Source organism: Benincasa hispida, chromosome 9, assembly GCF_009727055.1.
Source record: "Benincasa hispida cultivar B227 chromosome 9, ASM972705v1, whole genome shotgun sequence".
NCBI classification, from domain to species: domain Eukaryota; kingdom Viridiplantae; phylum Streptophyta; class Magnoliopsida; order Cucurbitales; family Cucurbitaceae; genus Benincasa; species Benincasa hispida.
In genome coordinates, this window is record NC_052357.1 from 87,456,016 (window position 1) to 87,481,210 (window position 25,195).

General features: G+C 35.6%; 2 protein-coding genes across 3 annotated transcripts; one reads left to right on the top strand and one right to left on the bottom strand.

Moving 5' to 3' along the window:
- Positions 1 to 231: 231 nt before the first annotated feature.
- On the bottom strand, positions 232 to 16,148 carry LOC120085959. Of its 2 annotated transcripts, XM_039042306.1 has the most exons (17): positions 15,910 to 16,146; positions 15,760 to 15,823; positions 15,528 to 15,636; positions 14,950 to 15,012; positions 14,689 to 14,792; positions 14,062 to 14,128; positions 13,591 to 13,662; positions 13,220 to 13,381; positions 11,229 to 11,302; positions 11,029 to 11,126; positions 5,158 to 5,265; positions 4,145 to 4,242; positions 3,443 to 3,580; positions 2,814 to 2,861; positions 2,022 to 2,136; positions 1,019 to 1,119; positions 232 to 540 (listed from the first exon to the last, which is right to left on the bottom strand). In XM_039042306.1, the coding sequence occupies exons 1-17, from the start codon at positions 15,977 to 15,979 to the stop codon at positions 454 to 456; spliced, it is 1,578 nt and encodes a 525-aa protein (XP_038898234.1). In that variant the 5' UTR covers positions 15,980 to 16,146; the 3' UTR covers positions 232 to 453. The 2 variants fall into 2 exon arrangements, with proteins under 2 accessions (XP_038898234.1, XP_038898235.1); XM_039042307.1 differs by lacking the exon at positions 14,950 to 15,012 and having other exon boundaries at positions 15,910 to 16,148.
- A 1,794-nt stretch (positions 16,149 to 17,942) lies between these two features.
- On the top strand, positions 17,943 to 23,722 carry LOC120084417 (mediator-associated protein 2). The gene is made up of 5 exons (XM_039040195.1): positions 17,943 to 18,116; positions 18,638 to 18,801; positions 18,971 to 19,049; positions 22,229 to 22,312; positions 23,051 to 23,722. The coding sequence occupies exons 2-5, from the start codon at positions 18,658 to 18,660 to the stop codon at positions 23,479 to 23,481; spliced, it is 738 nt and encodes a 245-aa protein (XP_038896123.1). The 5' UTR covers positions 17,943 to 18,116; positions 18,638 to 18,657; the 3' UTR covers positions 23,482 to 23,722.
- Positions 23,723 to 25,195: the final 1,473 nt, after the last annotated feature.

Sequence of the window (25,195 nt, forward strand, 5' to 3'; positions counted from 1 at the left end):
GCAACCCAACAATTTATGCTAGATAATTTTGAATGCGTTAATAAATAGGAAGAAAGCTATGAGTTCAATTCACTAGTTGACCTAGAATATTACGAGACAAAAAAGAGAACAATTTATTAGATATTTTTTGATAACTATAAAAATACTTTAAAACAGTTTTTAAGGACTGTTTCAATTGAAAATGTCAATGTTTTATTTTTTTAAAAATAAAAAATAAAAAAGCAAATTTAATAGACACATGAATCCCATTCGCGAACCTTTATCCAAAGAGAGTAGAGAAATATTACTAAAACAATCCATGAAAGATGCTAAAAAATCTATTTTCAACTACTAGAGTGAACTCCCTCAAGGACTAGAAAGAAAAGTTTGGTGTCATTGTTGCTGGTTGAGAAATATTAAAACATACAAACCACAGTATATAAGGCTTGCCTACTTTTGAACCATAATGTACTCCTAAAATCTCTCAGCTGTCATAATTGCTGGTTGGGTTTCAAGATTCCTTCTATTAAGATATGGACCATTTCTAACAGCCTCCTGCAGCTGCAGACAAACCATTTTAAGCATTAGCCCGAGCAGGCACCCCAAAAGTTCAAATTTACAGACAAAACTTGTTTTCCAATATGTTTAGAACTGATTTTGAAATGAAAACAGAACACTCCAAACCATACCTCTAACCAATTTCGATGGAATTCAAACATAAATCGTGTTTGAAAGTATAGAACCAAACATTAAAATGATTATATGGATATCACTTATAATTAGTCGCTGACACATAATTTTAACTAAAATTACTTCCAAGCATGCCATAGAATGGCCTTTTTAGCTTTTCGAGCTCTCGGTTTGGTTTTTTTCTTTCTTTTTCCCATCCCTTCCTGTTTTAAGGTATTCTTGCATAGGCATATGAATATATCAATTAAACCTTAGATATGCGCACTACTATAATACACTGCCTGGAAAATGAAAAAGTTCAAGAAAAGTATGGAATACTTATGCACAGGTATTTGAATATGTATCTAACCTTTGAAGCTATTCCAGCAAGAGCAGGATCGCCAGTAAGCCTAGTTGAAGACATGAAGGCCTTATGGATAGCCAAACAACAGTTATATCTGGCTTCCATTCCTAAATAAAGAAAGAAAGAAATAAACCATGCGATTGATATTAGCATCTGATACAAGGGGAAGGTCAAATCTATTTAATTATATGTGAGCCCTTACATAAACTTAAAGCAGTTGATTCTAAAAGAGTTTATGAATCTCACAGAACAGAGTAATACAATTTACATTCCTGAAGGGCCACCATAAAAATGACTTAACGCAACATTATATTTTTCTTACAGATCTAAATCAAACAAAACGAGACAAAAGACAGTAACAAGGATGTAAGATAAGGCAGTGATTTGAAATAATTTCGATAACTTACATACTTAAAACTTATCTATACCAAGATATGAACCACTAATAATTTATGTAATTTCGGTTCTTTATCAGACAACAGACAGTAACTGCAAAAAGGATTTGATTAATAGAAGCATTTGTAATAACCAACAGCACTTTTGGAATTGTCTGGGTTTCTTAAGAGTTGCTGTCACAGGGTGAAGATGATTTGCAAGATACATTTTGGAAATTTATTTAAAGAAAGGTAGCCATAATTGAACATAGCATAGGCCATCAATGATTCTATTCTGAACATTCTTATAACATTTCTTTTGTAACAGTGACAATGGAAAAACTAATATTATATTAATAAACATCTAAATGAACAATGCACGTTTGCATCTGACAACGCCCAACAAAAAGCAGGAGAATGCTTAATCACAACAGGTCTAATAGATAATTCCTCAACTGTAACACCAAAAGAGCAGAAGAGTGCTTGCTTAATTATTACTATTTACATTCCTGAGATAAATACCCGAAAGAACCAGTTCTATGATTACAGCGGTAATGATCCATATAGAACAATCATGAACAGAATCTCTGATTGACCTCAAAACATGGATGCAAGGCAAAGTAAGCACCATATACCTATTTTAGTAGTCTCAGTACTTGCATCACTAACTATATTTATAATGTCTTGTTTTGAGCAGATTTCCATTAGGCACCAAGGTCGAGCAACCAACCCCGTCATCATTCTGTAACTCTGAAAAAAAAAAAAATTGTCTCGAGTCATATAAATTAAACTTATAGTAAGTTAGAATTTACATAGTTTCAGCGCAGGGTAAGACTAAATCCAAAATGAAGCAGCCTCCTTGCTGGAAATTGAGACTCTTAAACTAACAAACTAAGTAAGAACATTGTCTAGACTAAGGAAGCACCCCTTTGATGCAAATTTATAGGGTATACTTCCAAATAAGATATTTATTCTCTAAACATCAAAATGTTCCCCATGTCTAGTTTACATGAGAGAACACAAAGCCTGTGTACCTATATCAAAATGTTTATACATGCACCCATTTATATGCATTCATGTCCATGTTTTTGGAATTTGAGTTCGCATTTGTCGAAAAATATGTCTCCATGCCAACGTTCATACAAATATACTCCTTCCACAATAATAAAAAAGAACACAATAAATAATAATTTAAATTGCAAGAACCATTTTTTTCATTGGATGGTCTAACCCAAGGATATTTGGTTGGTAACAAAGGCTTAGGTGTACCGTATATAACCTAAATGAATTCTTAATTCATGTCCTCCAAAATCCAAGGGCCCTTGAATTTATGTCCTCTTGGAGTAATGGCTTGTCCAAAAATCATGTCTTTTTATCTCTTGGGATTTTTTTTTTTTTTAAGAAACAAAAATTACAGAAATACTCACCGCCAAGCGAATCTCAGAGTCCTGTTGAAGGACAGCGAGAAAAAGACCCTGGCACAGACAGCAGCTCATTAAAACTTGAAAAAACTATAATCAGGTAACAAAAGTAAAATTGCTGCTCACTGAAGCTCAAATAAGTGAAAATACATCAATTTCTTCAGTTGAAGCAATCTTGAGCAAGAAAAATTATTCCCTCCAGAGACTCCAAAAGGACATGAAAAACACCTTATGTTATAAGAGACTTTCACGAAGTGGTAACCAAGTAAAGTACGGAGCATGAACACCATATATCTTGGCAATCAAATTAACTTCCGTTGCATTAACCACAGCAGTTCTTATTTCAACAATCTGTTACATCTTGAATCTTGTTGGCCTATATGTTTTGATATATGAACTTAAGTCCATTACTATCAGCTTAAGCATTTTGTTTTAATCCCAAGTTCCTAACATGTAATGAAAGATAAGAATGCCCAATCTTGCATGGTAAGTGCAGAAGGATTGGTTGAATTGGAGTGACATATATTCTGCAACTAAAGCAGGGTAGATATCAAATTCCAAATAACTTCAGATAGAAAACATACCAAAGCAGGAAAACATTATCAAAAGAAATAAAGCCTAAATCCTTCACTCACTGAGGGCATCATTTTTGAACTTCTGGATGCAATTTGATATATCAAATCCCGCAAGTTTTCTTCTGCATTATCATTCAGCATAACATCATTCTCTGATCGAGTTTCTCCGAAGATGTTACCAAGAGCATGCATGGCTGCCTGTATTGACGATCGAAAATATAAGGAATATAGTATGTACATAAAATATATATATCATTAGATACTTCCCTAGCCTTAAGTAAATGGTTGGCAGTGACGTATTTCACTTCACACTCTTATCACAAACATCTTGTAAAAACAAAATCTCTTTCCATGTCGGATGTTTTACATTAAAGAAAATAAGTCTTTGATGAAAGCACGTTTTCTTATTAAAAAAAATGATTTTGAGAAACAAATTAACAAAAGCACGCCCATATTTGCTGTTAATATCATAATAGCATTGTAGGGAAAATATCACTGTTCTACTTCTACCTTAAACCTTGTTGAAATCACATCTCACTCTACTCTCCAGCTAATAAGCCTTGAAAGAAATTTAGCATAGAATTATCTTACCCTAGCAATTTAGTTTCAAGGGCTTGTTCAAATTCCATCATTTACATTGCTTGCGAAGGAACATCTAGTTCTTTTACCATATACCTACCTTACCTAATGGTTTAACTAATGTGAAACTATGGTGCAAAAATAGATAACATAAACATAAACCAAAAAGTTTAACATACTGACCAGCTGTTTACCATGTTCATGCCGATCAAATGCTGCATAAATTACATGCTTCACACAAGTTGGAAAACTTGACAGCAGTAAAGTAGCTCCCCACATGCCTGAGAGAAACAAAAATTAAAACTGTACATAATGGCTTTTAGGGATGAAATGTTTATAAAGAGGAAAATATAATGTTTGGCTTTTAGGGATGAAATGTTTATAAAGAGGAAAATATAATGTTAGGATGATAAAAAAAAAACGCCTTAGTTTCACAAACCAAAAAGTCTCTTAGAGTGTTTAGGGAGGCTAGTGCATTCAAACAGTGATCAAGCATATTTTGGTCAAGGATATATCATATTTGCACTTATGCCGAAGTCCATGTTAAAAATAACTGTTCCTGTTTTCATCTAAATTTATGACATCTTTCCATAAAAAGTGATGACCAGGAGAAATTAAATGCCAAGTATTTTCCATATAAAAGGTCGAGGTCCAAATGCAACATCTTGTTCAGATGGAGGTTACATAGTTTCAAGGATTTTAGCCTTCCTTTTTAGAAGATGACCCCACAACAGAAGGAGGAGGAGGAAAAGGAAAGTCGTTGATACCCAAGAAAAAACGTCAGTTGAGGCAAAATAATAATCAGGAGCTTGATTCTAAGGGCGCCAAAAGAACAAATGGTCCAGACTCCGTTGTCCTATTATATAGACTGCACCAATTAGGGGGGAAAAGGATGTTAGATTTTCTACCTTGAATCTTGTCGTGAGTATGGAACCCTCTTAGCATAAGACTTTTGGAGGAAGACTGTACATACTACATTCTTTTTCTAACGGTTACATCTGATCAAGTTGATATTTTTCATCAAAATGCCAATAGTTTCTAAGCATCCAATACTTATCTTTGTGGGAATATATACTAGCACTCAAGTTCATAATTCGCCATTAGGCGGTAGGTTTATTTTCCCTGGATAACTAGTTTTCGTTCAATTGGAAGTACATAAATAAATCCTAGACTACAAGTGGCACGGCTACGCTTACTTGACCCAATTTGACCCAGTGCTTCAAATGCAGCTTCACATACATTTACATCCTGTCCTTCAGATGACCCAAGAATTCCATCTATAGCAGATATTAAATTCCGTACACCTAAGAAAATTTATGAAAAGCAAGAAACTGTCAGTATTTTTTGGTCCAACCGATAGTAGTAAAATTTACAGAATTAGAAGAATGATAATTAGGCAATAGGGTTCACCTGTGTGATATGATTATAAACTATTGTCAACTGTTTTTAATGCAACCAATTATATGTTCTAAGATATCAAGTGATCTTCATATTTCTGGATTTGTACAACAAGAAAATCACCCGTGAAAAAGTTCTCATTTTGGAAAACTTTTATTTGCGAAATGAAGTGATTCAACTCAACCCAAGTTGGACATTGTTCATACAATCTCTCCAACCTTGCAAAAATCTTGTATTCTATCTGAATGATATTCAAGCAAATTTAAATTGAAAATATGATACAAGGCACGTAACTCCTTATCTAAGGAGCACTAACACGCATACGCTGTGGATACTTTCTTTTATAGAATATATGTATTGAAAATAAAAGGGTAGAAGAGAAAAAACACCAAAGTTACGTGAAAAACCCTAGACCACGGAGAAAAAATCACGATAAGAGTTTTTTATTAATTTTTTCTGATATCCAGTACACAATACAGGAATAGGTATAAATAACCTAATCGGTTAAGGCCATTGGTATTGCTTCAACCCACTTGGTGAAGTAGTCTGTAAGAAACCCTAGACTGTAGACACCACACAAAAAAACCAAAACGCCTTCAGGGCTAAACCACAATTTCAACACTCTCCCTCAAGTTAGGACGTAGATGTCAATGAGACCCAACTTGCTAATACAGGTGTCAAAAGTCTGTCTAGGTAACCCTTTGGTGAGAACATCCGCAACTTGTTGACTGGACGGAACATAAGGGATGCAAATACTACCATTATCCAGTTTTTCTTTGATGAAGTGTCGTTCGATCTCAACGTGTTTGGTTCTGTCATGTTGAACCGGATTGTTTGCAATATTAATGGCAGCCTTGTTATCACAGTAAAGTCTCATCGGGTCATGACTTTTCTGATGAAGATCTACCAGAACCTTTTTCAACCAAATCTCTTCATAAATACCCAAGCTCATAGCCCTGTATTCGGCTTCAACACTGCTTCTAGCTACGACACCTTGCTTCTTACTTCTCCAGGTAACTAAATTTCCCCACACAAAGGTACAATATCCTGAGGTGGACTTCCTATTCGTAACAGAACCAGCCCAGTTTGAGTCTATGTAGGTCTCGATTCACCTTTTATCATGCTTTCTAAATACCAAACCCTTTCCAGGTGAAGATTTCAGATACCTCAGAATTTGTGTAACCGCCTCCATGTGTCTTTCATACGGAACCTGCATAAACTGACTAACCAGGCTAACTGCATACGATATATCAGGTCTGGTATGCGAAAGATATATTAGCTTCCCCACAATCCGTTGATACCTCTCCTTGTTCACAAGAACATCATCTATTGATTCTATCAGATAGTTGACTTCTACTGGCGTATCTGCAGGTTTACACCCAATCATTCCAATCTCTCTCAACAAATCTAGAGTGTATTTCCTCTGAGACACTAAGATCCCTTCCTTCGATCTTACTGCCTCCATTCCTAGGAAATATCTCAAGTCACCGAGATCTTTGATCTCAAACTCATTTGCCATCCGTCGTTTCAACCTGTCAATCTTTGTTGAATCATCCCTTGATAGTATAATATTGTCAACATAGACAATCAAGACAGCTATTTTCCCTAGTGCTAACCTCTTAGTGAACAAGGTGTGATCTAAATGCCCTTGAACAAACCCCTGAGATTTAACAAAGGTGGTGAATCGATTGAACCGGGCTCTAGGGGACTGCTTCAGGCCATACAAGGACTTTTTTTAATTTGCAAACTGATTGTCGAACTGTGCTTCAAAACTTGGAGGTGGGTTCATATATACCTCTTCTTCCAGCTCACCATTCAGAAATGCATTTTTCACATCCAACTGATGTAGAGGCCAGTCTTGATTAACGGTAACGGAGAAAAGAACACGAATAGTGTTGAGTTTTGCCACAGGTGAGAAAGTTTCTGAGTAATCCACTCCATATGTCTGAGTGAATCCTTTTGCATCTAATCTGGTCTTATATCTATCGGGAGTTCCATCTGACTTGTATTTGACAATAAAAACCCATTTACACCTTACTGTTTTGTGACCTCTCGGAAGACTAACCAGATCCCACGTTTTGTTAGTCTCAAGAGCCCGCATATCCTCCATAATTGCAGTTCGCCATTCAGGAATTTCCAGAGCCTTGTACACATTGCCTAGAATCAACACAGTATCCAGGCTGGTGGTGAAAGCTTTAAATCTTATAGATAGGTTACTGTAAGACAATAAGCTTTTCATAGTGTTTGGTGCACGACCTCGTACCTTTTCGCAGAGCAATCGGCAAATCTAAGGTAGCATCAATCTTACTGATCTTGTCTGCCTGTTCATCTGTACCCATTTGTTGTTCATTTTCAGTCCCCTGAGCATCACTTGGCACTTCATTACTACCATCATCCCTAACTTTGCCAGAGTTCACTACATCACCTTCAACATACTCATTATCATTAAGAATAGGGGTACCTTGAGCTTGAGCCGGTTCTGGTTCTAACTCTTGAACACCTTCTGGCGGAGCAACAAGGGGAACAATTTCGGGAACTATTTCCTTTCGAAGATGCTTCCTATAGTAGGTTATCCAAGGCACTTGTTTTGTAGGGAGGAAAGGCTCATTTGTTTCTGGAATAGGTTCAGGAAACAGGTCTAAAGGAACAGAGTAAGTGGAAGTGGAAGTGTTAGCTTCTTCACTCGTGGTCACGCCCTAAAGAGGATTAACAGGAAAGAAGGGTTTGTCCTCTAGAAAGGTGGCATCCATGATGACAAAATGCTTTCGAGAGGAAGGCTAAAAACACTTGTAGCCCCGTTGATGGAGCGGATACCCAACAAAGACACATTTTTGGGCCCTAGGAGCAAGTTTACTCTGGTAAAGACCGTGATTATGAATGAAAACGGTGCACCCAAACACCCGATGAGGAACATATGGGAAAAGGCGAGTGGACGAGACAGACTCTTTAAAATGCTCTAAGGAGGTTTGGAATTTGAGCACACGGGAGGACATCCGATTGATGAGATGAGTTGCAGTAAGTATAACATTTCCCCATAGATACGAGGGTAAGGATGAAGGTATCATGAGGGATCGGGCTAATCCAATGAGATGACGATTTTTCCGTTCGACCACCCCATTCTGCCGAGGCATAGGAATTTTGGTGGATGATACCTTTAGAGTCTGAAAACTCACGAAGGGACTGATTAACAAATTCACGTCCATTGTCACTTCGAAGAATGACGATTTTGGTATTGAACTGGGTTTCGACGGTGGTGTAAAACTGTTGAAAAGACCGTCGTCACTTCAGACGTTTTGTAAGAAGGACACCTATATAAGACGAGTGCGTTCATCTATGAAGGTGACAAACCAACGTTTACCTGACACCATTGTGCATTCGACGAACCCCAAACATCACTATGTATCAGGTGGAAGGACCCGAGAAGGTTTGTAGGGTTGTGAGGTAAAAGATGCCCTATGCTATTTTGCACGAATACAAACATCACAAGATAAAAGATGACACATTTACATTTCGAAATAAATGGGGATAGATATTTCATATAATGAAAGTTTGGATGTCCAAGACGAAAATGACATAATAAGAAATCCGTTTCAAGAAACAGTAAGAGAAGACAGTAAACAGTGATAGACAAACTCCTAAGAAGAAGCATCCTTGGAGAGGAAATAGAGGGGTATTGTGCCGGATAGTGCCAATCATTCTTCCTTGAGCTCAGGTCCTGAAACAAAACATTATCTGGCGAGAAAAACGACTTTGCAGTTCAAATTCTCTGGTTAATTTAACTGACTGATAAGCAAATTATAAGATATCTTTGGCACATGTAAGACAATCTGTAAAATCAGTTCTTGAATTGGAGATAAGTGACCCTTTCCAGCCAACGGGGGCAAATGACCCATTTGCAATTCGTATTCTCTCATTCCAAACATTGGAGATAATAGGAGAGGAATTGATCGGATGATCCAGTTGGGTAGTTCCGTTGCTCCTGAGTACAGAATTCAGGGAACTCAATCCCTCAACAAGGAAACTAAAGAACTCAGGAGTACCTGATTGTGCAACATTGCTGGTCCCAACTGTACCTGGATCCACATGGCTGGTCACCAGGGAGGCATCATCAATCGTTTCACCAACAAAGGCTCGATCGGATTTAGACTTATCATTTGGAGGGCGCCGCTTAGCATTTGGTGGACGACCGTGTAATTTCCAGCATTGATCCACAGAACCAGACATATTGTTTGTAATAGGTAAGGTGGAGGAAGCGGCTGGCTGGGCAAAGAAGTGGCCCTGATGAATCGGCTAGGCTGACTGAACCGGGTTTGGCTGGACCGGCTGGTTCAGCGAGATTGGTTGGTTCGGTGCTTGGTTTGAAGGAAAGGTCAGTCGCATGTTTGGTCGGCTGGGCGGCGCTTAGCTGCTGTCCGATTGGTTGTGATGGCAGCACTTGAAGATTTTCGGCGATCGGCTGTGGCTGAAGTTTTTCGAAGGTGGTTGTGACGCTCGATGGCGGCAGTGGTTGCATTTGAAGGCACGGGAGAGGCTGTCCGATTGGTGGAATCCTGCTATAAGGTTGTGTGATGGAGGGAAGGAGGCCAACGACAATCGATGGGTTGTGCGACTGGATCTGATCGGTGGGCTGCGCGACGTTGGCGGCTGTTTGCAATGGCCCAAATAACGATCGTAAATATTAGTCGACGGCAGCCCTAATTTCAGCACTTTGGGAATTTTCCACTTGATTTGCATCCCCTGCTAGGTTTGACGATTGAATTTCTTCAATTCCTGCCACGATCTCATCACATTGTTCTGATACCATATTGAAAATAAAAGGGTAGAAGAGAAAAAAACACCAAAGTTACATGGAAAATACTAGACCAGGGAGAAAAAAACCACGATAAGAGTTTTTTATTAATTTTTTTTGATACCGAGTACACAATACAGGGTTAGGTATAAATAACCAAACAATAAGAAACCCTAGACTATAGACACCATATAAAAAGACCAAAACACCCTTAGGGCTAAACCACAATTTCAACAATATCTCTATAGATCGATATATTTAATACTTCCTCAAAGAAAAAACATGTAAAATTTAAATCATATATAGATACTCCACTATAAAAATACATAACCAAATCAATTAACATTATTTAAAGTACTTGAAGAAGGATTTGGTTGGCTAGAGGAAGAAAATATCTTCCTAAACAATAGGCATGATCAAAACATAATAAGGATTACAAATTGTTACACAATCTCTCTTCTTTTATAAGAACTTTTTAGACTGGGCTGTATTTTCTTTTTCCCCATATTGTTGAATATTACACATGTTTTTAGCATGTCAGATGTGTCCGGACAAATCAATGTTGTGTTCGACACAGAAGCTCTACCTAAAACTAAGTGTCATGCTTCCAAATTCCTTGCACAAAGTTTATAAATAGAATGTGATCTTAATGATCTACAGTAGATAATATAACAATGATGCTTAAATGGGTAACCGCAGGTTCATGAGATACTGAGAGTCCCAAAGTGAAACCTGATGAAAAGGGGATTGTTATGTGAGCATTAACATTTGGCTAGTTTATCTAATCCACACCTTTCTCGAATTCTTAAGTAACTTCAAATCAAATGATGAGTAGTGTTGCAGGTCAATAAAACGTCCAGAAGGTCAACTTATTTCTTACATGATTCATCTACAAGTGAGAAAATGTTATCTTTGGACAAAAGTCTTCCACAAATGACCATAGCTCTAGATCGTAGAATAGACTCTGCTGATGAGTTGCTGCAATAAACAACAAAAAGTCATGATTCATGAATACTATCAACATCTGGAGTCAGGCCATTTGCTTATATAACTGAAGTTCATAATTCTTTCATTACAAACCTGATTATAGAGCTTAGAAGTAGGATAAAGCTGGTCCTTGGCAAAAACTTTGTACCATGTTCAATCTCCACTAGCTTCATCAATTGGAAATATTATGATATATGTTATAAGTTACATCATAGATTGGCTAGAAAGAAAAATCAAATGTGTCAAAAGGAAAATTTCAAAGCTGATAAGACCAAGGATAGAAGAGAGCATGGCATAACTCATGATGATGATGCATATGCTTGAGTCAAAATGAATCCCGGCCATAATTCTAACGGAAACCCAGTCTTGAGATAAAAATGAAGAAGTTTCGGACAAATTTATTGACGAGATAAAAATAATGAAAGGTACTTAGCATTTGAGAGGTTTAATTTGTCTCGTAAGATCATTTCCAAAATACAAATGACGCAAAAACCTTCCAATGGATGTCATATTTATATACTTTTTACCTTGAATTCATAGTTAATTATTGTGAAATATAAGTATAAAGTGGTTAATATGAGTCCACAATCAGCCATAATTATGTAAAAACGAGCATGATGCATTCTTAAGGCTATTTTGGGTTATTCCAACAGTAAGGATAATTAAGTTTTTTAGGTTAAGAACTAACCATGTTTTTGTTATTGTGCAGGAAAGTTGGATTTTTGCTCCAATGCAACCACATTGCTCTACAAACAAAAATCCATTGCGGCCACATTGTGCCCTAGACTGTTTCAATGGAATTTTCGTGGTCAAAACAATTTTGCTGATTTCGAGATCCTGAGATGTTAGTCCATTATGAATCCTCCTATATCAGTTTGGGGCAAGTATTTTGACAACCACCCATCACGTTGAAGCCTATATAAAACTCCTCAATCCCTCCATTTGAGAGACCTAAGCCTTAAGATGATTTCCACATCCAAAACTGAGAAGAAGACTTCCAACACTTCAAGAACAAAAGTTCCTCTGATGTTAGGAGTTCCAGATCAATTCTTGCCTGTGAGTAAGAGTTCTAAGTGAGATTCTCTTAGAGAGAGGTTAAGAGTTCTAAGTGAGATTCTTTTTGAGAGAAGTTGAATCGAGCTAAGAGAACACTCCTAGAGTGTAGAGATTGTCACGAGGATTGCAAACTCTGTTTTCCAGATTCATTTATTGTTTTATTCCATTTCATTCCCATCTCACGCTTATGAAAATTCTTTTCAAAGAAGTCTACATTTGTTATCATTATCAGCTAAATTCCTTGAGGGATTCGGTTTGGTGGATGCCCTAAAAGGTTAAGATAGTTTGATACATTGTGTCGCCATACACCCACTCCTTTATGCTATTTCCCTTGTTCATTTTATGAATTACCTTGTTAATTTAAACTAATCACTTAAGTTAGCATGTCAGTTGAGAAGGTTAGGACAATATACAGAGTTCACAAAGGAATACGGGATTAAGGGCCTCGACATAGGGCTCAACACTTTCCCACCTCCATTGTTTATAAACCATTTCGCTAGCAAACTCCTTATCTAATGACCAATAACCCTAATATCTCAATATTATTCCCAACAGTTATTCTAATAACATTCCAAACGGTTCTTTTCTTTTAATTAGTTCTGCCAACAGCAAACATTAAAGGTATATTTGTATTCCTGTAATGACCAATCAAGGTCAATTGTCCATACTGCTTCATTGATGCGATCTACACTGATCAACCATAATGATTTTTCTTGCATGATCAAACCACTAAGCAGCTACCATCTTACTTCTTAGTTTAAAACAGGATGTCAGAGGCAGTTCATTTCAGCTCTGGCCCATGACTATTGAAATGGTGTCTATTTCCAACTCATGTTAAGACTCTTGTAATTGAGATCGCAATAACCCATATTGGACAAGTTTACTGACATTGAAAAAAGCTAAAGGGATAACATCATTTATAATGCCATTTTTCTTCTAATGTTACTCATTATGCAATGAATATCAAAATGAAAAACAGACGGGCCAACATGTTCATGAACAAGAAGACAGGGAGTAAGATAATAAACCTCGTACAAGAGTTCCAACACACTTAAAGTTACAAGTGTGTCATTTGAATTATTGATTTCACTTTCTAGAAGGCCTAGTAAATTTGCATTGTATACTGCCGATGCCACAGAGCTAGAAACTGAAAATAGCTTCACTACCAAAGCCATGACTCGAACTCTTCCCTGAGAAATTTTAGTTTCAGTAAGCACAAACTACTAGCAAGTAAAGGGGACTCTTCCAAGTAATGAAGCTAAAAGAAACAATGAATAAACATAAACTCTAGCAAAAGAAAATATGATTGAAAAAATTTTCTTAAGAACAACAATCAGCAAGTATTAAGCGCTTCCCAACAAATACAAACATCTCAAAGTCATAGTACCCGCTACAATACCAGAGATGAACATGTTGAAGCTACAGTTCCTAGGTGTGTTGCTTCTGTTTTATTTGTTGGGAAGATGATTTCCTACAGAGCAACAAATTGCAGTCAGTTTTGGCAAATTGCAGTCAGTTTTGGCAAAAAGATACTTACTGTAACTCTTAAATCACCAATTGACTCAAAAGGTTAAAATGATGGTTGTAGGTAAATTTAATATTATATCAACATTCTAGCACTTCACTCATGGACTTGAAATTCGTAGAAGACGCAATAAGTGGAAGTTAATATTAAATGAAGAGAATGACATTTTAGGATTCGAATACAAGACCTTCTACTTTGATACCATCTTAAATTGTTATTTGATCCAAAAGTTTAAGTTGATGGGTGGAGGTATATTTGCTATTATATCAATGCTCTAACAATAACATATAGGACAGGTTAACCATATAGAGCAGACAAATAATAGCTATTGTACTGTATATTTACCATCCCATGTGGAAATGCAGCCAATGTCTTAATTGCATCCATCGACGAGTTAGCAACTTGTTCATTACTACAAAAAAAAAAAAAAAAAAAGAAAGAGAGAGGCAACCTCACGCTTAATTCCACAGCAAGCTAAAAATAGATGAAATGCATAGATTCTGAATCTAAGAAAACTTGGAAAAACTGAAATATTTTCTTCCCTGTTGGGGAATTAACAAACTGAAGGTGGAACATTTAAACAACAACCTCATTTGCTCCAATATTCATGGCTTTAATGAAATATGTGTTGCTTATGAGTTTTATCAGGTAAAGCTGCTTAACACAAAAAAGCTGAAAGAAGGGTGGGGAGTTGAAGGGGTCAAGATCAAATCCTACATCCCTAGGTCTGCCAATCATAGAACTCAATTGTGTAATAGTTTTGCAATAATAACAAAATGTTTCAAATGTACAAGAGAAGTGTAAATTGCATGCATGATACAACATTTTTCTAATGATTCGAGAAAGAAATGCTATTTATAGTCTCGATACACTTGAAGTAAAGGTTTAAGCAAAAAAACTAATTGTTTCAATACCACCTAGAACTCAATGTCATTCATAATTTGATCCACAATCATCAGAACGTGTTCTTACCCATTGACAAGGCACTTGAGCAAAAGTGGATAGATGCCATAGTCGATAATTAGTTGTATGGCCAAAAGAGTAGTTTCATCAGACTCCTGCAAAAGGCGAGTGACCTGAAGAAATATTTAATTCTTAGTTTAAGAATACAGAAGATTGTAGCTTGCACGGTGATAACAAACAGATGAAGTTCAAAAAGAAAGGGAAAACTAGTTAACGAGAAAGAGGGTTAACTAGTTGAAGTTGAACCAAATAATGGCAAAGAAAGCCAACCGTTTTACAGGCTAAGCTTCTAACTATTTGAGAATCTGCCCGTAGTCCAACCTGTACAAAAGGCTGCAAAGGGGGAATAGAAATAATCAGTACAACTGACAGATGTGAGAGCACTATCGTTAGGGGTATATGGGGTACATGAGTAAGATTAGTATGTCATGTAAATAGCACGGGCATAATGGTAGTTGGCTAAGGGTGCCTTGGTTGACAATAGAGGGTGTAGTGTTAGGACTTTGGGAGAAAGGATATTACTGTACCGTGGATTCCTTTTTATATTATAGTACACTGTGATTTGGTATTCTTGTTAAGGGTATTCTAACAACAGACCATAAAGCAAAGCACATCCAAGGATCCTAATGTTGATTGGATGGACTAGTCTCGTGTAGTCAAGAGAACAAGGAAATAAGAAGAGAAAGGAAATGCTATTGCAGGAAATGCTATTACACTGGAACACAAGTACATGGGTTTTCACTGACTTTGAACTCGATTCAACCGAGCCGTAAATATCTGATAGATATGGAAAAGAATCAAATCCTGAAAAAGCCTCCACCATGGCAGTACAAGGGAAGTGTTCGTACCATGTAATGTGGTATAAGAGAGGCTCCATACTTGGTTTTGAATATCCTGTCAAGACATGCAACCAGAGTGTTCTCTAGACGTGGGATTTCTGCTTTTGTTTGTAAAGCACTTGCAGAAGTGAACAACCCACGTCAGAAAGAATACCCAAAAGAGCAATCAGAATACACCTAACCAGCTCAAAAACAATTGATCAAATAAGAGATTGTTCGATTTTCAAATTGTAAATAATACTTGATGATGGCGGGAAGGGGGAAGCGGTCGAGAAATTCCTTAACCGACGCATCAGTCCGAACACCTTCGCAAGGAGGGAAATACTTCAAAGAGTCAGATTCCGATGCATTTTCAGTATAATATGCAGAATTAATGTATCAGATGATTAACCGGGATAATTTGCGAAGTCTGCAGCTGCTTCGAGTAGCCTTGTCGGATCATCCACAGAAAATTCCTCCATTTCTTCGCTCACGGAGCCTTTGTATGAGTATGGAAGTTGAAAAGGAAAAAAAAGAGAGAATCGGAGAGTGTTACTGAGTCGGTGTCGATTCTTCTGGTTTGGTCACATCCGATGGAAGACGAAGACCACCGTCTAAAAAAGATTCTTAAATCACGAATCATCTTACTTTTTTTTTAAAAAAAAAAATCGGATTCTAATATAAATTCCCAACTTCTAATTTTATACATTCTAATTCTATGTTCATTAACTTCTAATTTCATGCCACTACATTTTAATACTGTTTAAATTTTATAATTTTGTGTCTGCGAGTCATTAACCTATTCGACCTGGTTTTTTTAATTCGCATTACTAAATATAAATTAAAATTTTAAGATTTTTAATATAAACAAATTCAAATTTACATCCGTTAAATCAAATATTAATTAAATTTTAGAAGAAAATAAATATATCGTGGACCTGTCATATACAAAAATGAAAGTTCTTTTACTAAAAAAATGGTTGAATCACCCAGATACAAAATTTGAAGTTTAAGAATTGATTGGGGATTGAAACACATAATTGAAAATTTGTTTATACCGCAAAAATTGGACGTTTATTTACTTATTAGATACAAAATTTGAAATTTAAGACTTGATAATTGATTAGAAACATATTGATAGTTTATTTATACTAGAAAACTGAAAGTTTGTTAATCAATCAGACATAATATTTTGAGTTTTAGGGATAGGTTATATCCCCTTCCTTCGCGCTTTATTTTTTATTTTTTTGTGGGCGGAATCTTTTTTATTTTGGCTTTCATCTTTTGTCCAAAGTACTTCTCACCATTTTTTTATCTCAGTTTCTCTATGGTAGAATGTTGAGTTTTATTTTTTAAATACAATACCTACCAGTTTAGTGATTAAACTTGTAATTTTTTTTATCTAGTTTTGATTGGTAGAAATATTTGAAACTAATGTGTTTTAAAATTTTAAATAATATTTTAGTCCATTGATCTATTCCATTGTATTTTAAGTGTACTTTTAAATGATCAAATTTAATCCTTTATTCTCGTAAATACTTTAAATGTGGTCGCGTTGCTAGTCCATTTTACACATATATATATTTAACTAATTAGCCAGTTTATTAAAAAAAATATTATTATTTAATTAATTTTCGATGATTAAATGTAAGATTTGATAGTGTGCTTTATTACATAAAAATATAATTTTAATTAATTTATTACATAAAAGTATAAGTATTTAATCAATTTTAATAGAAATTAATTTAAAGTGACTAAATTTTAAATTTATTGAAATTATACCAATTAAATTACAAATTTTTTGAAGTACATCAAGTAAAATTGAAAATGAAACTACATAAAATTTAAATAGAATGGATTTTAAATTTATGGAACTAAGAATATTTCAAGAAAAATTAAGGAAATGAAATGATACTTCAATCCATAATTAAGTTAGAACAAGATGCTTTAAACCTTAAAGGGATAAGAAGAAGACCAAAAAAAAGTTGTCTTAAAAAAAAAGAAACTTTTATGGATAGGAAAAATTTCAAATTATTTACAGAAATAGTAAAAAAAAATAACGATAGACACTGATAGACTTCTATCAACCTCTATCAATGATAAACCTGTATAAGTTTTTATGACTAATATAGTATAAATGATAGACTTCTATATGTTTTATATCAATAATAGACTTCTATCAACATATATCGATGATATACTTATATATCGGTGATAGACTTATATTATTGATAAATGTCGATAGACTTCCATCAATGTCTGTTAACGATAAACATTGATAATAATATCTATAAAAAAAATAATTAAATTTTACCATTTGTATAAATATTTCCTTTGTCTATTTCTAAAAATCCTAAAAAAAACCCTTAAAAAACATACATTTAAACAGTACAATTAAGAAAAGTAATTATTAAAAGAAAAAGGAAGGGAAACCCTAACCTTTAAACGTTATACCCTACCCGATCTGCCACTCACGTGTTTTTCACTTCTTCTCCTCCTTCCCACCAGCAGCTCAGTGTCGCCGCCCATCTCTCCGGTTCAGTGCTGCTGCTGTCGTCTCTCTTCCTCTCGTCCCGCCGGCGCTTCCCTCCTTCTGCATTGCATTCTGCTCCCCTGTTGGTACTGGCATTCTTTCAATCTTCATTTATGTCTTTTTTTCTCACTTCAAAAATCAAATTAGGGCTTGTCTAATGAAATAAGCGAGAACTTGTTTTTATTCTTTGTATTTTTTTTTGCTTTCTAACAACAATAGCAGAATAGCCACGAAAAAGAATTCAGCCGTGGGGCAAATTGGGACTTTTCGAATGGCCGTGTGTTACCCTATGCCCTTTGATTTATTGGACATGTTTTTCAACTGAGGCTTTGATCATCCGTATATCTCCTTGGTCTCTGCTGAAATTTCCTTGTTTCCTGTCTGCCAAATCTTCGAAAGCACCACCCATCTTGAATTTTCCAGTCTTCTTTATTTGTCTAGAACCAGACGGAGTAATCTCTCCAATTTTTCTTAAAAACAAACATTTGATTGAAATAGTTTGCATGTGAGTTATTTGATAAAATGCATGGAGTTTTCAATTGGTTGCGTTTTTTTCCGCATTCTGTTATATGATATCAGAGTGTTGTTTTGTCGTTTGTTGGTACAGGGGCTTAATTAGTTTTGAGAATGATTAACGAGGTTGATGCTTTTATAAGTGTAGAAGGCTACAAACCTCCAGCAGAGTTCGAGGAAGACAAAAGGGAATTTCTTACTGATATTTCTTTGTCCAACTCTGAAGAGCTCTGGCTTATTCAATGGCCTGCTAACCAAGTAAGATATTATAAACTACTAGAAAAGTGTTATAGCTACCTGCAGTGTGGGTGAAATTAAAATGAAGAACAACCTTTTTTCTCTTTTTCAGATTGAAGTTTGTTGCAGCCATTTCAATTACTGTTTAACTTGATAGAGATTTATTCTTTTTCTTCAATGGGTATTGCAGGCCCCGGATTTTGATGGGCAAGAATTTTCTCTTCAACTTCATCCAGATGGACGTTTGGGCAGCTTTCAGGGTTCATCTGGTAAATATCATTTTGTCAGTGATCTTTTAAAAAGTTTTTTTTTATTAAGAAACAATTTTATTGATGTTTGAAATTCACAAAAGGATATACTTTTTTTTCTTTAATAAGAAACAATGAATGAAATATCCAAAGATATCCTAAAATACAAAATGGCGCATTAAAGGGTATACAAAAGATGTTTCCAATTTGCAATAAGGAAAGAAAAACTATGGGCTTTTATAGCTAGTATATCTTTACACACAAAAAAAGCATTAAAGATGGCAGAGTCAACAATGTCCTTTGAAGTCTTGCTTTTTTCCTGGAAGATTTTCGTATTTCTTTCATTCCAGTGGAAACCACAAATATAATGCCAATCCATAAATGTTCTTTAATGGCTTTAAAAGGCATGATGAATAATAAATGGAGCCAACTTTGGGTGTCAAGCGAATTATTAAGAATTATCTTCATAATTCGCTTGACACAGGCAGGACCAAAATGGAGATAAGTTGATCCATGACAATGCTTTTGAAGTCTATCCATGGTATTAAGACAAAAATTAGTAACTTCCCACATAAGGAAATTCACTCTTTTTGGGCAGGAGCTTCTCTAAATCTTCTTGTATAGTTCATTTGCTGTTGAGGTCCCATTTGTGGTGAGGTGAAAATATAAAGATTTTGAGGAAAATCTATTTGTATCAAGTTTCCATAACCATGTGTCATTTCTGTCAATGAGGGCAATATTAGGAATAATCTTTTAAGAGTCAACTGAACTTTAGAGACCAAGAACAATGTTCTGTATCGCAAATCTGTTTGACAGAGTCCTTTTTAGTACCAGCCAGTTGATAGAGTTGAGGAAACTTCGATTTTAGAGTGTCTTCACCGATCCAAGTGTCAAGCCAAAAAGTAGTAGTAGACCCATTGCCAATGATGCACTGTATATTATCATAGACTAGGTCTTTCTGTTTCAAAATGAATCTCCATGGTCTTCTAATGGATGGAAGTATGCTGTCATCTCATCTCATCTCATGAAGTGGGATTATCTTAAGAAACTGTTGGAGGTTGGGGGCTGGGGATTATTGACATAAAGCAATAAAATAAGACCCTTCTTGCAAAATGGGTTTGGGGCTTTCATCTTGAAAAGGATGCACTTTGGAGAAAATTGATTAAAGCTATCCCAAAAGGTATAGAAAAGGATATACAATCCATGGAATTACAATAAGCCATCCCAATCGTTTAGAAGGGAAGTGTATGAATATGAAGCAAAAAGATTAGGACTTTTACACCAAGAAATAGCGTAATAAATAACAAGATCAAGGAAAGTGTCAAAAAGATGATCCTTATCCATGAGGACCTTTTGATCTCTTTCCTTCCATGGCACCCAAAAGAAAGCACAAGATGCCACAAAAGAGCTTTCGTATCCTTGAATGGGTGACTCGAGAGAATGGAGTCCAGGTGTGTAGTAACTTCTCTAGGAAAAGCCAAAGACTATTCAAAAGCATCCGAGTAAAAGAACAGAGGAAGAGGTGAATTGTGAGTCATCATTCCAGAGCTATGGTCGTATTAAACTGATAGGATTGGTATTAGAAGAATATATTAGGGGTATATTAGTAATTAGTTAAGGAGTTTGTTAGGTAAATTGATTATAAATAGAGGGGAGGAGGAATGGAGAGGATATACAATAGTTGGGATATGAATTAGGGCTTGAGAGTTATCTGAAGGTTGGGAGGGTCCAAGTACCTCGAACATTCGGGTTCTATTGTAAACATTCTTTTTTTAAGAGCATCGTTGGTGTTAATGGCCTTGTGAGCCAATTCCTGTTTCTTGGGGTATTCGTCTTTCCATATTTCTCTAGCCAAAGATGTCTTGGAAATTTTGATTCTATTGCCCATATCGGCTAAGAGAGATTTCTAGAAAAGTGTCCATCAGGATTGAGAGGCCATTTCCAAGCATCTATCGGTTGTGAGGGTGGTGGGGGCCACGACCACGACCATATTGAGGTCTCAAAAGTTGTTATTGGCATTCATGTCTTCACCCAAGATTGAGGACTCAAAAGTTGTGATTGGCATCCCAAGTCTCTTTCACACTGGCTGTTTTCCAGTGGGGTAATCAGTATAGAAGTGGGCATCTTGAGGACAAGGGTTGTCTGGTTACCCAATTTGGGTGAGATGTTGAAGCATATTTTATCTTTAATAAGCTTCCTTCATAAAGCATCCTTTTTGTGCTTACGATCTCTAAATCCACTTAGCAAGAAGAGCGTGGTTTTTATCTCTCATAGGGTACATCCGAGGCCTCTTTGATCAATAGGATGAAGAGGTTTAGACCAATTAGCAAGATACTGTCCTTTGCCATTTTGCCCACCTTCCTACAGAAAATTCCTGAATAATCTTTCAATCTCCTTGCTAATCTTAATAGCCAAGATGAAAATCGATAGGTGTATTTTGGGAGATTTGAAAAATGTAGCTTGTATGAGAGTGAGCCTTCCCCTGTTAGATGAAAAGGTGGATCCCCATGCCTATAATCTTCTCTCAATTTTTTCAATGATCGCCCAGTGTCCAAAAAGAGATGGCTTTCAGCAAACCATGTAATGGGAGACCGAAGTAAGAATTGGGCCAATCACCCTTTTTGCATATGTATTTCAAAACCAATTCCTCAATGATGTCCAGTTCAACATTGATACCGATAATTTCAGACTTCTGGAAGTTGATATTATGCCATGATGCTTCTCAAAAGTCTCAATCTCATTAAGAAGGTGAATGAAATGTAGCTCATCATAAAAATTAGAGAAAAGATTGTCAGTGATTTACTATGAGGACAATCTTCTTTACATCCATTTTTCTCGACTCGTTGAATTAATCTATCACCAGTTTTTCAAATACAGTTGGTGCATGAATATGCTTGAAGTATTTTTGTTTGAATGAGAACTACATCAATTATAGTCTATCCAATTCAAGTGATTAATTTAAAATGTAGTGCTTTATTTGTTCTTTTTCTATTTGTCAGCTTATATTCTATTGTTAAGTGTTTGTATTGTACTTGATTTCATCTTCTATTGGATACTTCTGTTTCGCGTCATTATTATATTTTGAGCATTAGTCTCTATTCATTATTTCAAGGAAGAGGCTTGTTTCAAATGTGAACTACATCTATTCCATTCATTTTCTTTGTACAATAATTTCAATCTATTTTTGTTTTCATCAAAAGGAAAATCATATGATGTGGTCAGCTGTTTGGCTCAAGTACCTGAGGCTTCTGTTTTTCTACCATCTTCATCAGACACCAGATTAGGTAAAAGCCCCTCTTTCTGTTAGAGTAATTATCGATGTATTTTGATTTTTTTCCCCAAAAAGTTTGAATATGTTTTACTTCACATGTTAGTATCATCAGTCTCTTCATTGCAGTTACACTCTCTCTCTCTCTCTCTCTTTTTTCCTTTTTGTCACAACTGGCTGGTACTTAATCTGCACCTGTTCTACTTTCCGTTAGAGCTTCATTTTCAAAGTTCCTATATTCTAGATTAGGAGATGGTAGTCTACTAGTTTAGCTTCACTTTCAATACCAATGACGTTATGCTTAGACTTCTAGCTTCTCCATCCCCAGTGATTCTGATTCTGTCTGTTCTCACATGCCCATATTCGTCCATTAGTGTGGTCTAGTACTTCTAATCTACTCCTTTCATAGTCAACAGCTGGCGTTAGTTGCTGGTTCTTCAGTCACAAATCTTAACATTTTATTTTTTTTAGTTCCGAGTAGTCTTTTAACATTTTATTAGTGAGCATAATGCTAATACTACATTAAACTTTCTTTCCTATCTAAATTCGTTAGAATACAAATGAACAATATTGATGATACTTCATGCATCCCAATTCAAGTCCAAAGTCTTCATGATATTTGTTCACACCACATCATATTCTAGTGGCATGGTCCTTATTGTGCGAGTAGATCCACCATTCATTTTAATATCAACTCATCTTCCCCCCGATAAAATTGTTCTATTTTTTTTTATATGTTCTTTTACCCTTGAAGTTGGAAAGATTTCCCGGCGGATATCTCTTGTGCATTACCCAGAACCTGAAGAACTCGAAAAGGCCACCCCTATGAAATCATTGTATCAAAAATCCTCTGGAACTTCATTGACCAATTCTCGTCAAACTACAACATCCAGAGGCCCACACTCAAGCAGTAGAAGAACAAGTTCTTCACGAAGTAGTAAACCTAGAAGTTCGGTATCTGAATTTGAGGAGCCATCAAAGCCTTCGATTGTTAAACAGGAACCAGAACCTACCGAGTCCAGAGATTATCTGAAAAAGGATTCATCGAAAAGAAATCGCACGCATGATCCTAGTAGATCAATCGACCACTCGACTCCAGATTCGGGACGTGGTCATAGTGCAGTAACTTCTTCAGGGTCCACCGAGCGATCCAGTGAAGGTAAATCAAAAAAGCAAAAGAAATGAATGAGGTTGCTTCAAACATGAAGTATTCATTAGTTTGTGACAGGTTACTAAAGTTTGTCTATACATTTATTTTCCATTTTCCTTTGCTTGGACTGAATTCTGGAGCAATTGTTGTACGTCATAGCCCATGGGGGGAGATTCTTTCTCAGATCAGATATACCATCAGTTATACTGAGTACTTAATTAATGTTAATTTTGAATTAATAGTAAATGTTATTAATTCTTATGAGTTGTAAATCAATAGGTTTTTAGTTCAACATGTAGTCCAAGATTCAACTTTCTGACCTCTATTGGTTGAGAGTATGCATTAATGTGTAGAGTTATGCTAAGGTTAATGGTCAGTTGTAAATTAATAGTTGATATGAGTTCGATTTGAATTAAGTTGAATTTTGTGATAGATTTTATTCGACTTTATCATCGGAACACAAATTGGATTTTTTGATGTTTGGTTTCCCTTACCAGTACAACAAATTTCACAGCTAGATAAAGAGGGTCTAATTGTCATCTGTATATAGCTTCTACCCTCAGAAAGGAAGAGGGGTAGCAACAAAGAAACATCATGAGAAGGTATGGAAATAAAGTGAATGGAACTCGAAAGCTATAGTTGTTTGTGAAGATATGTTTGAGCATTCTCTTCCCAAAGTTGCTTAAAGAAATTTATCTTAGATAAAATTAATTATAATCTAAGAAGTGTAATGATAAAAATAATCGTTAGGATTTTAGAGTAAGATCTTTAGACACCTTACATCTAACCAGAAATTATTATATAAAACAATGAGCTAATTAAGTGTAGATAATATGAGTGTTTCCATGAGACATGATGTCTATTTGCAATATGAAAATTAAAATCTCTGATCTCCTGGAGGGCTTTTATGAGAAATTTGTACAGATTGGTCAAATTTTGAGGCCCACTTGAAATTTGGTCAATCTATAAAAAAAAACACTTGAAAATTGATTTCCTGATGATGTCAGTCGCGTGTGAAATATCTGTTAAGATCTCAAAATGCTCGATATCTAGCATGCATCTCATATTCTGACGCATTCATCTTGTACTTTCCTCTCGTTAAAATGCTTGCTAGCATGCACACAATTTAGATTCTCACGCATTCCTCTCGTTTGGACTCGTTCCTTTTGTGCCTTCTTCTTGATTGGATAGAGATTGAACATTTTAAATTTTAATTTTCAATCTGACTTCCTCATTCTTCTTGCTTCATTTTCTTTTCTCTCGTATTTGCATCTCCTGCCAATTTTCATGTCATTAAGGATCATTGTACAAATTTTCCAATACTTTGAAAAAGAGAACTGACAAACCCACAATTCTTTCAAATCAATTTAAAGAAAAGTCTAGTGCATGCTAAGTTTCATTAAGATGATAAAATGCAAAATTGGTATTTCGAATACATCCAGCTGTTTTCTCTAAAAAGAACTCATAAGCATTCAACTGCAAATTTTTCCAAAAATACAAATATGGTCGAACTTCAGGAGGACTACTCTCTTCTATTACCTCAGCCCTCTGATGCACATTACCAACAAAATGATCAAATGATCAAAGTCATTATGGAAAATCGGGTCCAAGTTAGATATTTGTATCTTTGGGAAATGATTCAACTAAATTCTTATGAGTTTTTATAGAGAGAAGGGACAGATATACTCGAAATACCAACTTTACGTTTTGTTATCTTAATGAAACTTAGCGTGCACAAGACTTTTCTTT

Excerpts from the sequence above, each read along its gene's own strand:
- LOC120085959 (XM_039042306.1), bottom strand. The coding sequence starts at position 15,979 with ATGGAGGAATTTTCTGTGGATGATCCGACAAGGCTACTCGAAGCAGCT. Across the intron at positions 15,637-15,759 it reads CCCCTTCCCGCCATCATCAA|TGCTTTACAAACAAAAGCAG; the intron begins GTATTATTTACA and ends CACTTCTGCAAG. Across the intron at positions 15,013-15,527 it reads CTCTTATACCACATTACATG|CCTTTTGTACAGGTTGGACT; the intron begins GTACGAACACTT and ends CCCCCTTTGCAG.
- LOC120084417 (XM_039040195.1), top strand. The coding sequence starts at position 18,658 with ATGATTAACGAGGTTGATGCTTTTATAAGTGTAGAAGGCTACAAACCT. Across the intron at positions 18,802-18,970 it reads TTCAATGGCCTGCTAACCAA|GCCCCGGATTTTGATGGGCA; the intron begins GTAAGATATTAT and ends TGGGTATTGCAG. Across the intron at positions 19,050-22,228 it reads CAGCTTTCAGGGTTCATCTG|GAAAATCATATGATGTGGTC; the intron begins GTAAATATCATT and ends TTTCATCAAAAG.